Raw genomic sequence first — 14,587 nt, forward strand, 5'->3', positions numbered from 1 at the left:
ATTGCGGTCGCGCGAGTTATACTTAGCTGAACTAACTATAACGGGGGAATTTCAATGGTTTTGTACGAGTGAAATGTCCAGCTAACTATAACATGTGTGAAACCTATGGTTTTTTCAGTGAATTTGCAAGGTTTTTTAAATGCTAATTCCTAACTATAACGTGTGTGAAACCTATGTTTTTTTCAGTGAATTTGCAAGGTTTTTTAAATGCTAATTCCTAACTATAACGTGTGTGAAACCTATGGTTTATTCAGTGAATTTGCAAGGTTTTTTAAATGCTAATTCCTAACTATAACGTGTGTGAAACCTATGGTTTTTTAAGTGAATTTGCAAGGTTTTTTAAATGCTAATTTCCAACTATAACGTGTGTGAAACCTATGGTTTTTTTAGTGAATTTGCAAGGTTTTTTAAATGCTAATTTATGTATGTATTATATTTTTTATATATTTATTTTACAATAAACAACCTATGTACATAGTTATAGATTGACTGTATCCTGTAATGTGGAATGGCTCAGCTCTTTTTTTTTTAATTTGGATAAAGTTGAACAGCATAGTTAATATCTTCTATAAACTTATAAACAGTTTAAAATGTTTTTTTTTGTTTTTAAGGGTTTATCACGGTGCATGCACCGTGCGCGCACTGTGCGCACCCCGCGATTTAAAAAAAAAAATGTTTTTTTCACCCTTCGGGTTCCTTCAGGGACCCCCTGACAAAGGCTAGGGGGTCAGGAACTCTCTACCCTGCCCCCTTTTCACGTTCTCCACCTTTCTTTTTCACTGTCACACACAAAAGGCGTCCGACACTTCCTGATTTCGACCGATTGGAATGTTGACTGACATCTAACCACCAATCAGAATTACGCTCGTGGACATTTGGTGCGCGCACCGTGCACGCACAGTGCGCGCATATAGATATTTATGTACTTTTAACTGCAATTTTCTCAGGAACTACTGAACAGATTGACACCATATATGCAAAAGGCACATGCCTGACCTGAGGACTACCTCTTTGCCAAATTTCAAGTAATTCTGTTCAGCCGTTCAGGCTGTACCTTCGACTAAAGGTCCTATGGGAAAATGCATGGGCAAAACGTGTTTTGGGACCCCCCTTTTTTCTCAGCCCCCGGTTGACGAATCACCCCGAGACTTTCAGGGTAGGAGCTGAGCGGAGCGCCCCATTAGTTTTGAAAATTTCACGAAGATAAGTCAACCGGCGCCAAAGTTATTCAAAATAGAATTTTCAGATTTCCTATGGGAACTCGGTCCTAACTATAACTATCTACTGGCGACTGCCAGTAGAATGAATGAATGAATGAATGAATATATATATATATATATATATATATATATATATATATATATATATATATATATATATCCACATCCACTCTTCGCTCACAAGTTTCTCCAGGAAAAAGAACGAACGTAGGCCTCATTAGGTGAATTTGAATATTTGTGTTCCTCCTCGCCTGCCATTACGCGTTTCGGCCGTCCAAGCGGCCTTGATCACATGACACTGCTCAGGTTTTTTTGCCAGTTATTTAAAGTGCTAGTGCATAAAAAAACACAATGTTGGATTCATGGACATAGAAAACAGAGATAATTTGTACCATACTGATATCGATGGAGCTTACATTTGTAGTTTTGAACATTTTAACGAAGCATAATAAGTAATGGTATAATACCCAACATTTACCAATCATGTGGCATATTTGATTGAAGCTGACCACAGTTCAAAACATTAGAAATAGTGATAATAATCGTATAATACATGAGAGATTAAAACCCTGCCTAATCAATAAGACCATGAGCGCAACCATAAATGAGAGTATGTGTTTTATAAAAAAAATATATATGTAAATGTGCTACCCTATACCTGTATAAAATACCTAATAAATACACCCATGGATAATATTACATTATACAATACCTGTATAAGATGTCACCAGGAAAAAGATTCATTTTGAATTCTTTTCTATTGTAGTTTATTTACCAATAGCGTGAGGAATGTCTTTCACATATATGTGATCATTGTCCGATATTGGTTGGGTGCCTGGGAGATTTTAAATGAGATAATTTCTTTTTCTATACCAATTTGGCTAAAAAAAACAATCACTTCTTGTACTATTGGGCCCTAGTGATAAAATGTTTATAATGTATAAAATCTAAAGGTGCAAAAAAGTGCAAATATATATACACACACACACACACACACAGCTTTTAGTTAGGAGAGAGAAGGGGGTGGGGTGTGGGTGAGTGGGGTGGGGTGGGGGGTGTTTTAAACCTTACTCATAAGCAACACGCCATTAACCCTTTTTGCACAACCGAAATACAAGAATTGCATTTGATTGGGCACTCAGACATCTGCAAGATACTATCACCCAAGACTCACCTGTCCACTGGAGAAGACAAACACCAGCGCAGAACCTGCAGCTGTTAGGCCCCATGTAAAGAGGGTACCCAAACATGCCTGGAGCACCGGGCTGTATCCGGCTATCATGTTGACGGAACCTAGACAACACAAATAGAAGCAGTACATCAAAATAAACCTACGAATAAAGAAGCAGGAAATTGAACTTTTTGAAATTAGTAATTCTTAAGTAGAGGACAGCCACCTGAAAAGAAACAAGCATGCTTTTTTAACAAAACTCTGAAGGGGTGACACTCTATATGACATAGGACGATAACAGGGTTCCATTGCTGAAGTTGATAAAAATAAAATCCCAAATTATGGCAAAAATATCTGAATTCTCCTGGTCCAGAGCCTGTACACTACAGCAAACAAAATCCATGCTGCCTTCTTCTCTTTAGACTACTAAAACGTCCAGTTTACCATGCATAGCTTAACTTGCCACCTTCTGTACACTATAGACAACCTAATGACTGTACCCACAAAAGATATAAGCAAGGGTCCCAAATGACGGCTGCTGGAGTGGAAGCACATAATTCCATCAAAACATGGCTTCATAGTTGGGGGTGCACACAATGACTCCTGAAGCGGCCAGAGCAGTCATGCAGCAGAGGTGCCATTGGTCCTGTTGCAAAGAAGGAGATTGGGCTCTCCTGGCCACAGGGTAGGTGGCAAAATACAGGCATAACTGGGATACCATTGACCCTGGTGCACCTGCTACACTACTGAGAACCACGCCCTGAGTAAAAACAGAAAGAGGGGAGAAGAATACCAAAAGGTTTCTGCAGGGGGGGGCGTTGAAAGCGGATGCAAAATCACTGAACAAAAGTCTGGGGAAAAATGCTGAAAAACAGTGCTGAAAACACAGACCGCTTCTCGGGGAAAATACTATACTTTAGAGGAAACGAGTAAAAATAGGAAGACTGAGTGGCGAATTGGGAGAAACATCGAAAGACTGCTTGACTTGGCGCACTGAAAGCTAACTCCTGGGGCGAGAATCACAGAAGAGAAAGCTTGTGGCCCCGAGAAGGATTCAAATAAGGATCTAATGACGTGTTAGAGAGAGAAGACCAAGTGAAGGAGAGATTGTGTCTCCTGCTTACAGGTATATAGAGTAGGTTTCGGAAGTGAGGGCTTACAGTATTTGTGGTGCGTTGATATGAATGTAACTCGCCTTGGTGGCCTGTAAGTGTCACCTCTGCTGGTGTTTAGATACCCTATTGCTAAAAACTATTTACTGGGGAAGAGATCCCACCTAGGCGGTCTGGAACGGCTGTACATGTCTTAAGTGAGGACCTCAATACTGGTTTTGGTGAACTGGTTTATTAGGTCTCGCCTGACCCAGCGCATGCGCTGGTCTGGTTAGGTCTCGCCTGACCCAGCGCATGCGCTGGTCTGGCGAGACTTACTGAGAGGGCTCCAAAAAGTGCTACCAGGCCAGCCTAGAGCTACAGTGCATATGCGCGGGCGTGCGCGCCACTTTTACCGCGATTACTTTCACTTTAGCGGCCGCACGGCCGCTTGGCATAGCCAATAGGTCTCGCTTTGGGACCTTATAAGTGTTTAGTTATGCAACTTTTGCATGACTAAACACTTATAAGGTCCCAAAGGCGAGACCTACCAATGCTTGTTAGGGATGTTGCCATGCAGTGTTAGAGGAGTCACCTTAAGTGCTATATTCCATATTTCTGCAAATAGGAGTGGGCTGCTGTGGCCCACTAAGGCTCAGTTTTCCCAGTTAATGGGTACATGCAGCATCACATGGGCTATATGGTTTGCACCGTTCACCGAGAGGGACACGAACCACGTTTTGCAAATTTTTCAATGCAGTTATACAATTTGGTCTCATGACTCCAATTGTACTCTTGTTGGATCTTAAAAGGATTATGTATGCATCTTTTATCAACAGGACATTTGGCTCTCACCAAATAGTGTGTGAGATGCATCACATTGCACCTTTCAAAAATATGTTGTTCTGTTGTATGTACTTCCAGCCTATTCACCATGACCGTATTGTCACATACATTTGAGGGACCTTGCTAGGGTTTCCACGTTATCGGGCGATTCTCACTTCACCTGCACCTTTGAAATAATAACCCTTTTGGTTACATGTCCCAGTATTGTATTTTAAAATACAACTATTGTATCATCCCCAGCCCTGATGAAGTCGCGGGATACTTCCCAATGTGACGAAACACCTGTTGGCTGGTTTCTATGAAATAAAAGACAAAGAACATTTACACGACCACATGAACTTTTATGAACAACTCTTAAACGTGTGCATAGGACCTTGTTTTACAGGCTTGTGAAACATTCTTTCTTTCCCAATGTTAGGGATTATAGGGTGTTTCCCCTACCTTTTGCACCGTACACACTAGGATACTAATCTCTTACATATACATGCAGCAAGGCGCCATCACTTCCTAGACTACCAACACCCCCCACTGAAATAGATTAGCCTTTTACTCAGAGATAAAAGTGACGTTAGTTTGCTAACAGTTGTGTTTGATGTGATTTGCAGGTCAGATGCTTACATTGGGTATTAGGGAGTGCTAAGAAAAGGAATAACAGCCAGTGCATAATTTAAGATTTTGAGGAGCCTAGATTAAGATTACCGGTATGTCTTGAAGGGAGCGAGAAAGAGTGCTGGCTCTCTGCTACGTGTAGTGAAACGTATGCCTACAACTGAATTTAACAGTTGCTAGTCATACTTAAAAGTTCTTGGTATTTGTTAACTGAGGTGAAAGTGTGAAGGCACTTTTCATGAGGAGAGGATGTGTGTGGGTTACTAGGAACAGTTTGCAGCATGCATGAGATGCCCTATTGAAGAAATGGGTGTGTGATGCCCATTTCAGTGGCATGGGGCTCCTTAAAGAGATGAGTGTGTCTGGCATGACGCCCATTTCTGTATGAATAAGACGCCCTAAGGAAGGAATGAGTGTGTCCTGGCGATGAGCATTGCTGTATGCATGAGATGCCCTAGAGAAGCGATGATTGCGTGTTTTGTGATGCCCATTTCTTAGGTGCAAGATGCTTTTGCAAGAGATAGGTGCAGCAAACCCATTCTGTATATAGGAGATGCACCTGGTGAGGTATGAGCGTGATACGTGATTTATTGGCAGATGGCTTTGTGAGGGCGAGCGACAGATGTGCAGTGCCGGAAAGTAGAAGGATCCTGCTGGATCCCCGTTCAGGGAGCTACTACCCTAAGGAAGCATGCTGAATTTGCCCTGGTGTTATTTTTCAACACCAGGACATAATTAAGCAACGCCCACATGTTGTTGCGTTACGTTTGAGGCAGCAACCTGCAGGCAGCTAAGGGGGGCTTTCTTATTTTAACATCCAGCTGGGCCCAAAAATAAAGGCCTGATTTAAAGGGCCATCAGCCATCCTTTACGGCAAGTATAATCCTGACTGGGAGCCATCTGGAACCTAACACCTACATGCCTAAGCAATGGAATGAAATAAAGGCGCAAAGTTTATTATCACTTCACAAGTACTGTAGATAGACTATTGGAGGCAGGTTGTTGACTTTGTTCAACTCCCTATGTAAGAAATGTGCTTGCACTGTAAGATGTATCTGTCTGTGTAAGTAATTACACAAATCTTCATATAAACAGCACCTACGGTTTTTATTAATTTGTTTTATAGCGTTTCTCATCCCAGTGTAGGGTGGCAGAGCGCTTTGCATCACAGTCAGAGGCACAATAAATCATCTATAAGTGTGTAAATCAATGTACAGGGAATGTTACATAAGAGAATGACGGTTATAAGGTGTAGGAATCACACATCATTGTTAAGAGTGAATGGTCATGAGAAACACAAAGTCAAGATATAAAACGTAACATAACGTGGTGATAGAGTTGTCTATACTAACAAGACTTTGAGGTACAATGACTATCACAAACATGATGGATATCCCATTTGTCATGTTAAAAGTGCATTATAGCCTGTGGCATTTGTAATGCTGTGGACAGGAAATCCGTCATGTTTGTGATTGAGTAACCTGTCCGCCTAAGTCTAAATCAGGCCCTTTATAACTTCCTAAAGGACCTCTTTCTTGCAAACTTGAAATAAAAGCACTTTGAGAAAAACACAATAAGGATCTAACCCCACAACTTACAGTTTGCATGCAGATCATTGATTCTGGTAAACAGATCACTATGCTGTATTAGAAGGTCTGCAACTTATTACCTGGATGGAACAACATGATCTCAGTGTTAAAAGCAGTATCCCTAAATAACATGCAAATCTGCGATCTACACGTTACACAAGTGCTTTACAGCAGGTACGTGAACCTTCTATGCTACTCTACGAGTCAAAGCGGTGAATGGACAAAACACACAACTCTCCCATATCTCCGATATTTTAAAATGCAGCCTCTCTGTGGCAAATTAAGTAATCTGGAACAGATTTACTGTCACATATGTCATTGTTTCCAGTTTCCTTACAGCAGATTTTGTTTTTTAAATGTAGAAGTTGACTCAGACTCTGCTTTCAAGCTCCGCCCCTCATGACTCCTCCCACTTTGCTCTTCCACACTTTGACTCCCAATTTATGGGTTTCAGGAGTAAATTTTGTTTCCAATTCCAGCACCTCAGATGTGGGACACTAATATACAGGAGATGCTCTTGGAGAGGGATAAGTGTCAATACGAACGTCAGCGGCAGGCGATGTCCTTAATGAGGGCTCAGTGTGGATATCAAGCTCATCCTTCTCCTAGGTCAACTCGTCTTAACAAAATTATTTTCCAACAACAGAATTTGCACGCACAATATGGGGTGGGCAGGAAAATCACTTAAAGGAGAAGTAGGGGAGTACTAATAGACTGCTTCTGGGAGGAGGGTGGCTTACAAATGCATTTTCTGGTAGAAAGATGCTAGAAGAAAGCAGCTGGGGGAAACGGCTAGGTGCAAAAGACAGGAAAATCACCTCCATGAGAACAGAACAGGAAAAGATTGCTTGTTAGGAAATATCAGAGGGAGGTCACTCCTGGGGTAAAAAAGTGGAAAACTTTTCAAGACGGCAAAATATCGGTACTCCAAACTAGGGTCACTGAGAGGAAAATAAAACACTACTTGTGTTGTGGTAAGTCATTGAGGCAATTCTATTTGGAAATGTGGGAACGTTACTGACAACAGTGTCACTCAGAGTCCACGTTTCTAGCACTACAGTTGGACAGTCAGGTTTTCAAAGCTCGTCAGAATAGCCGAAAAAGCGGATATGGATACATGCCCCCAGAGAACTCCAAAGACCCAATGCCATACTTGAGAACCCGCAACAGTCTCTGCTTTACTTCTGAAAGCATAGGGCCACACACAGGGGGATTTTAAAACATATGTTAGATGATATGGAGTTAGATTCCTTTTAGGTTTGACATTATTAATCCAGTAAATGCTTTTAGAAATAAAATAAAATAGTTACAGTCTGTGGGATTCCACATTTTTGGACTGGCTGAGTGAAATACTAGAATCACGCCTAAGAAATGGACTTAAGCTTGTTCATGCATAGGTATATTTTATTTGTAGCGCTGATGGAAAGAAATCCCATTTGGATAAACAAAACAGAGACGCACGAAAGATCTAACACACCTCAAGTTCACCAGAGTTTCAGTAGTTATGCTCTAACTAACCTAACAAGCCACGGTTTTTTAGGTTGAAGCCTACAAGACAGCACAACTGTCTGGTTGCTAAAGACTTCTTGCGAACATTATGAAAGTGGACCTAAGAATGCACTCAACTCACGGCTTTTGGTTTGTAACTCACATTTGATTGCTTTCGATTTGCTAGCTTTATGTGCTTTAGGCTGTCCAGCATCTTTGCCACTCCATTGGAGCATAGCCAGTTTATTGTATTCTTCCACGAGTGTTTGCTTTCTGTAAACAGGCCTTTGAACGCACAGCAAATGTGACAAGATAAGAACTATATTTTAAGACAGAGGTCAAATGTCAGGCTCTGCCTTCCGATGGAGCTTGGCGTTTACTTTTCTTTCTACGACTTTAAACTGACAGGATTTATCTGACAATCTGGTCCTGTGAAAGGAAAGGCTTTTATCTAGCACCCCAAACATAATGTGTCTGTAAATAAACTGTGCAAATATTTCAGAGTATATCAGAATTAGGAAAGCACAAATGAAGCACATTTTTTGAAATGATGAAGTGTGGTGGAATCAAATATTTCAATAGCATTAAAACAAATCAATACACTAGGTGATGCCATTTCCACCCATTTTCATTTGTGCATGCTATAGTTTTATAGCTAAAACTGTATGTTGGTGCAAATGTTTTGTCATATCAATTGAAAATGTGTTGTCTGTAATGGCAGTTTACTACCACACATTGCATACTCCACTAAACGAAACTCCATAACACTGTACACAACTCTACTCCTCTCTATGCCACTGCACTCTTTCCCACTTCAATCTACTCAATGCCACTCCATTCCACACTATCCCACTGCGCAACAGTTCATTCAATGCCACCCTACTCTCCTCCACTCCATGGCACTCTACGACGCATCACTTTACTCCACTCCACAACACTCTACGCCACTCCACCCAATGACACTCTACCCCACTCCATTCTAAGACACCCCCACTCCGCTCTACGGCACTCCGCTCTACGGCACTCCGCTTTTAGCCATGTATAACAGCTGCCACACTGATGTGCAACATGATTAAAACACACTGGTAAAGCCAATAGTTCTTCCATAAGCGAGATCTATTGGCTTTGCCAATGCTTCTAAAAGTCCGGTAGCCCTTTTTAGTCCAACTGGGCTTTCAATGCTGAAATGTAAACAAAACGTTTCAAAGCAAAAAGACTAAAAGAAAAAACATTTACACTGTATGTAGAAAGCTACAAAATGACAAGCCAACGCAAAACAATTTTCAGAGAAGGAAAATCAAACAATTATAAGTGTAAATACCAAATGTTTCATTGTATAAAATTATATTAAATACAATTTTGTACACTAGAACATGATTTACATAAAACATTTTTTTAGCTAAATCATGTAAACTGCAGTGTGTAACCCGAGTTGCCAAATCTATACATATATTGGGTCTAATCCCTTATTCGCTTATTTTGACTTTATTGGATTAACTCACTTTATAATAATGATTTGTACAACAAGAGCCCAGGACTGGAAAGGCGCTGTGTAGTAGCCTTGGCAGAGAGATCTGGCAACGCTAAATGTGACCTATATTAGTCATAAAGGGGGAGCAGCAATGATTATAAGAAAAAGCCCAAGAATGGAACTGGCATGCAGAGTGCCCTGGCACGCCCACGTACAGATCTCGTTTTTAAAAAAAACACAAGGATTGTAAGGGCATGGAAACTGAAATCTGCCATCAACCTAAAAAAATTGTTTTTTTCCAAGGAAAAACTAAGGACTGATTGGGCGTCAAATCTCTGTTGTTTCTCACCTGAAATCGGACTTCCTCCGCAGCTACATTTTAAGTGAACGTGGACCCCTTAACTTCATGCAACAATATACACGCGCCTGTCACTGCATGGGGGGGTGGAGGGGGTGGCATACACCTGGATCTTCTCGTGGTTGTATATTTGATCGTCTGATACACGCGTCTGATGGTGTGTGTACATGTATATCTATAGGTCTTTGTGGACGAGTAATTGTATATCCATCGGTCTGGGTGAGATGATGGCAGTTTGTCTTTTGGTGTATGCGCAAGTAGGTGTGATGGTGTGTTACACAGTCTGCATATGTGCATGTACTTCTCGATTGCAATAAAGAAATGAATATTGTGCGTCTATGACATACACTATCAAAAACGCACCGTCTGGCTTTCTTAGTGACTATTTATAGTGTCTCATGACACGAGCAGACAAAACGCATACACGTAGAATATAAAAACAATACCGTTTTCCATAGCTGTATTTGACGCCTTCCTAAATGTAGTATTAACTGAAACATAAGACTGTAAATGCGGTGTTCCAGGGCCCAATCGTTGCTGTGGAACGACACTGCAGCTTAAATGCGGGGCTGTCAAAGCAGGTGCATGAAAAAGAATAGTGTTCATCGAGATCATTAACAGTGCTGGATGATGTAATCCGAACAGTCTAGCACCTTGAAGCTTTTTCATATATTCTCTAGAACGGCGCCTAATCATGCGAAAGGCTAGGGGGACAATGCATAGGGATTCGTAACTAATGATGCTTTCCACAGCAAGTCACTTAAGATTGAAGAGGTGTTCTACCTTTGAGCTTTTGCCAACATGCGGTGGCGGCGGGTGGCCACGTTCTGAATTTGTTGCATTCAGTCTTTTCAACAGGCCATTTGGGAACCCAGATGCGAGGGTTCTGATGCAATATGAAAACCACACGACTTTACATTCTTTTTTGTGTCCCCACTGGGTATGTTTGAATCCACATTCTATTTCTGTCAGTTGCTGACATGGGCCCTGGGCAGGTAGTGCCCGTCTTCTCAATAAACCTCTACGTTCCTGTAAGAGGTGCCATTCTTTTAGTAGTGCAACGCAAACAAATGATGGAAGGAATGCTGAATAAATCATACATTCACCCCCAGTCAACAGATCTGGGTTAAATCCATCGTTCTTCTGTTCACCATGCCACCCCAGTTTAGACCCAGCCATATGCACATCAGTCTTGACCCTGTAGCTCTGAACTGAGGTGGTGAAGTGAGCTTAAGAAGGATGATGGATTCAACCCAGATCTGTGATTGGGGTTGAGTGTCTGAAAAGTTTCAGCGCTCCGTCCATCATCTCCTTGTGTTTGCTTTATTCTCCCCCAGTTGGCAGGGTATGCCCAGACGTGAGTCCCTTGCTTACTTTGCCACTGTATTCAAGCTAGCCTGGCTGATGAGGGCTGTTAGCCGGAAACCTTTCCCAGGATGCTTGTTTCCGGTTCAGGGAAGACATGGCTTGGTAGTTCGGGCTGGACTATTCCCATGAGGCACAGGGTAAATACTGATTTGCATATAGCTGTGTCTGAGGAGCACCTAGTATAAGTGAGCAGATCTAGAGTGTCACTGGTGTTGAGAGTGCTCTATACAGCAGCTGCTTTCCACCTAAACTTGAGAACTACCCAGAGTACTCTGCTTCTTTTTTGCATAATTTATTTATCACTCTATGCCTGAAAGGGTATTTTACTTCTACTGGGTGCTCCCTTGTCTCTGGACAAAGCTATACCTCTCTGAAGAGCTCTAATTAGAGCGAAACACTGTGTCAGGGGTTGCTTTTACTAATTTCAGGTTGGCTTGGTTGGTATTTCACCAATTCAAAGCTGTACTACTGTGCCTGGAGTGGTAAACGGCTTTTGTCATTTTACAGCTCGGCAAGGACAGCACTGTGCTAGTCCTATGCTTAAAGACTTTGCTGTTGAAATGGCAAAAGACTTTATCCATTTCTATCTTGGCATGGATAGCATTGTGCTAATCCTATGCTTAAAGACTTTTATAGAGAAGCAGACATTTGAGGTGAGCAGATCTGGTGTTGAGAGTGCTCTATACAGGAGCTGCTTTCCACCTAAACTTGAGAACTACCCAGAGTTCTATGCTTCTTTCTGGTATATATATATATATATATATATATATATATATATATATATATATATACACACACACATACATATACATTATACACACACACACACACATGTATATATATATATATATATATACACACACACACCCACATATATATATATACACACACACACACATATATATATACACACATATATATATTATACACACACACACATATATATTCACTGAAAAAATGTAGGTTTCAAAGACGTAATAGTTAGAAATTAGCATTTAAAAAACCTTAGAAATACACAGAAAAACCCACAGGTTTTGGGACGTTCTAGTTAGTTGGACATTTCACTCGTACAAAACCAAAGAAATTTGTCCGTTATAGTTAGTAGAGCTAACTATAATTTGCGCCCCCGCAATGCACTGCTGATAACGTCACATATTACATCACTCATTACATGGTCAGTGACATCACTGATGACATCATCCAGTGAATGTGTGTTTCAGTAAAGTTTAAATATGTTATATATATATATGTGGATGGTTGTAGGCGGTGTTCTGTTGCCTCCTCTCGTTTTTAATAACACTGACTTAAAGACACTGTGGCGGGTACCCCACTGGGGGTTTATCACATTTTATGGACTGCATGCCCCATAATGCATTGCTTTTCACTTGTGACAGACTTCCTGTGCAATGAAATAAAAGTAGGCTTACCTGCAGACCCTTTGCCTGCCGCTTTGTCTTTTGAAAAGGTTCATGAGGAAGGGAGGTGTTTCCGAAACGCGTCGGACCTGTTAAGAGGAGGCGATCTCAGCGAACACCGTCAGCCATACAAGGGTCTTATCCTTTCTGCCTGGCCTGCGGGCCACGAGGGTGCCTCTTGTTTTTATAAATATATATCAGCACACTCACTTCTTACTCGTCTCCTGACAAGAAGTACACCGGCTCCGGCTGTAGGGTTAGAAAGCGGCTTTATTCACATATAGATATGCAGGCTTGTGGCTCACTTTCCGGCGCGAGTTATAGTCAGCTCTACTAACTACAACAGCCGAATTTTTCTGGTTTTGAACGAGTGCAATGTCCAACTAACTATAACGTCCCTGAAACCTGTGTTTTTTTCAGTGAATTTCTAATGTTTTTTAAATGCTAATTTCTAACTATAACGTCCCTCAAACCTATGGTTTTTTCAGTGAATTTTATAGGTTTTTAAATGCTAATTTCTAACTATAACGCCCCTGAAACCTATGGTCTTTTCAGTGACATTCAATGGTTTTTTAAACGATAATTTTTAATTATAATGTGCCTCAATCCTATGGTTTTTTTCTGTGAATTTCTAGGTTTTTTTTAAATGCTAATTTCTAACTATAACATCCCTATTAAGTCCCCTTGAATCCTGAAGGTCCCTGGTGGCCAAGTAGCCCACCAGGTACCTTCAGTAAGCGCCACAGAGCTGCGTTGCAGAGAGGTGTTCCTAGGCCACGCCCCTTTTTACACCACACTGCAAACGTGGCTTCTGGCACACTGCTGCTCAGAGGATGAAGTCCACTTGTGTCCTGAGGTCCTCAGGACACAAGAGGACCTCATCGCCCCACCAGCATTGCACCAGAAGCCAGCTCTGTGGTGCTTACTGGAGGTACTTGGTGGGCTAGTTTGTGGAAATCTGAAATCATTTCTGTTAGCATAAGCTGAAGCCATCTTGGTTATGGCATCCATTTTGTTGGCTTGGTAATTCTCCCATCCTCAGCTGCTCGTCTTTTTCCCTGCCTGTGCTGTCTATTTTAGTTGACTTCCTGACTCAGCTAAAAGCAATATGCATGCTAAAGAGTTTGTAGCTCCCAGAACACCTGGCCTCAGACTCACCTGTCAGTCTTAGTGCTGCTAAAAGCACTCCTGCTCCCCCTCCCACTTTGCTGACTAAGTGATTTCCCATCTGCCCATGTTTGTCGGTAACTATTCCTGTGTAGGCCTGTACCTTCCATTTGTATCCACATGCTTACCAGTAAAGAAAAAGCTGTATATAAGGCCTGTGTTCTGTGACTTCAATGTACTACCTCAGGCAGCACTTGAGAGTGCTGTGTGGACGTAGTCCCACTCATGAGTGATTAATAAACTTGTTATTTGTATTCCAGCTTCAGTGCCAATCTCTATTTTGTTGGTCTAAGGATTCGTGGACAGAGAAGGGCGACCCCTGCACTGCTCACTGAAAAGCACATTTGCACAGTTGGTGCCCGACACGTGGGTCCTCAACGGAGACACGGCGGTCCAAACGAGTGGTCTTGACGGGAAAATGAAATTTTGCTCAGGAGACGTCCTGCATGAGGAGACCCTTGTCTTTGCAGCCGAAGTGATTTTTCCGGTTTTCTGGATTCGACCCTCCAGGTGTTGGCCGGTCCCGACAGAGGTATCCTTTGGAGGTTTTTTTTCTTCAGTGACCATTAGGTCGACCAAGAGCTTGGCATTTGGAAGTTGGAGACTTTTGTTTGGTAAGGTCGCTCTTGATTTGCTTGGCCAAGATTCTGGTTTTGTTTGTTTGATTTATCCTTTAAAAAAGATAAAGGCAGGTAATGTGGAGATGTTTCTCTACTGTGGAACAAATATACGAAAAAGGATCCTGATCTACGATGGCCAGTGAATGGGTCATTTGATTTTTTTTAAAAATCAGT

The 14,587-nt window shown here is 41.6% G+C and overlaps 1 protein-coding gene across 2 annotated transcripts in view; it reads right to left on the reverse strand.

The window, feature by feature from the left end:
- Positions 1-14,587, reverse strand: part of SLC39A11 (solute carrier family 39 member 11) — a 2,092,456-nt gene that overhangs the window by 2,032,476 nt on the left and 45,393 nt on the right. For both annotated transcript variants that reach the window (XM_085617335.1, XM_085617334.1), the window contains exon 2: positions 2,395-2,513. In XM_085617335.1, the coding sequence (XP_085473461.1) occupies positions 2,395-2,502 (108 nt within the window). In that variant the 5' untranslated portion in view covers positions 2,503-2,513. The remainder of the gene's footprint in view (positions 1-2,394; positions 2,514-14,587) is intronic.

The sequence above is a fragment of the Triturus cristatus genome, chromosome 7 (genome assembly GCF_964204655.1).
Source record: "Triturus cristatus chromosome 7, aTriCri1.1, whole genome shotgun sequence".
NCBI lineage: Eukaryota > Metazoa > Chordata > Amphibia > Caudata > Salamandridae > Triturus > Triturus cristatus.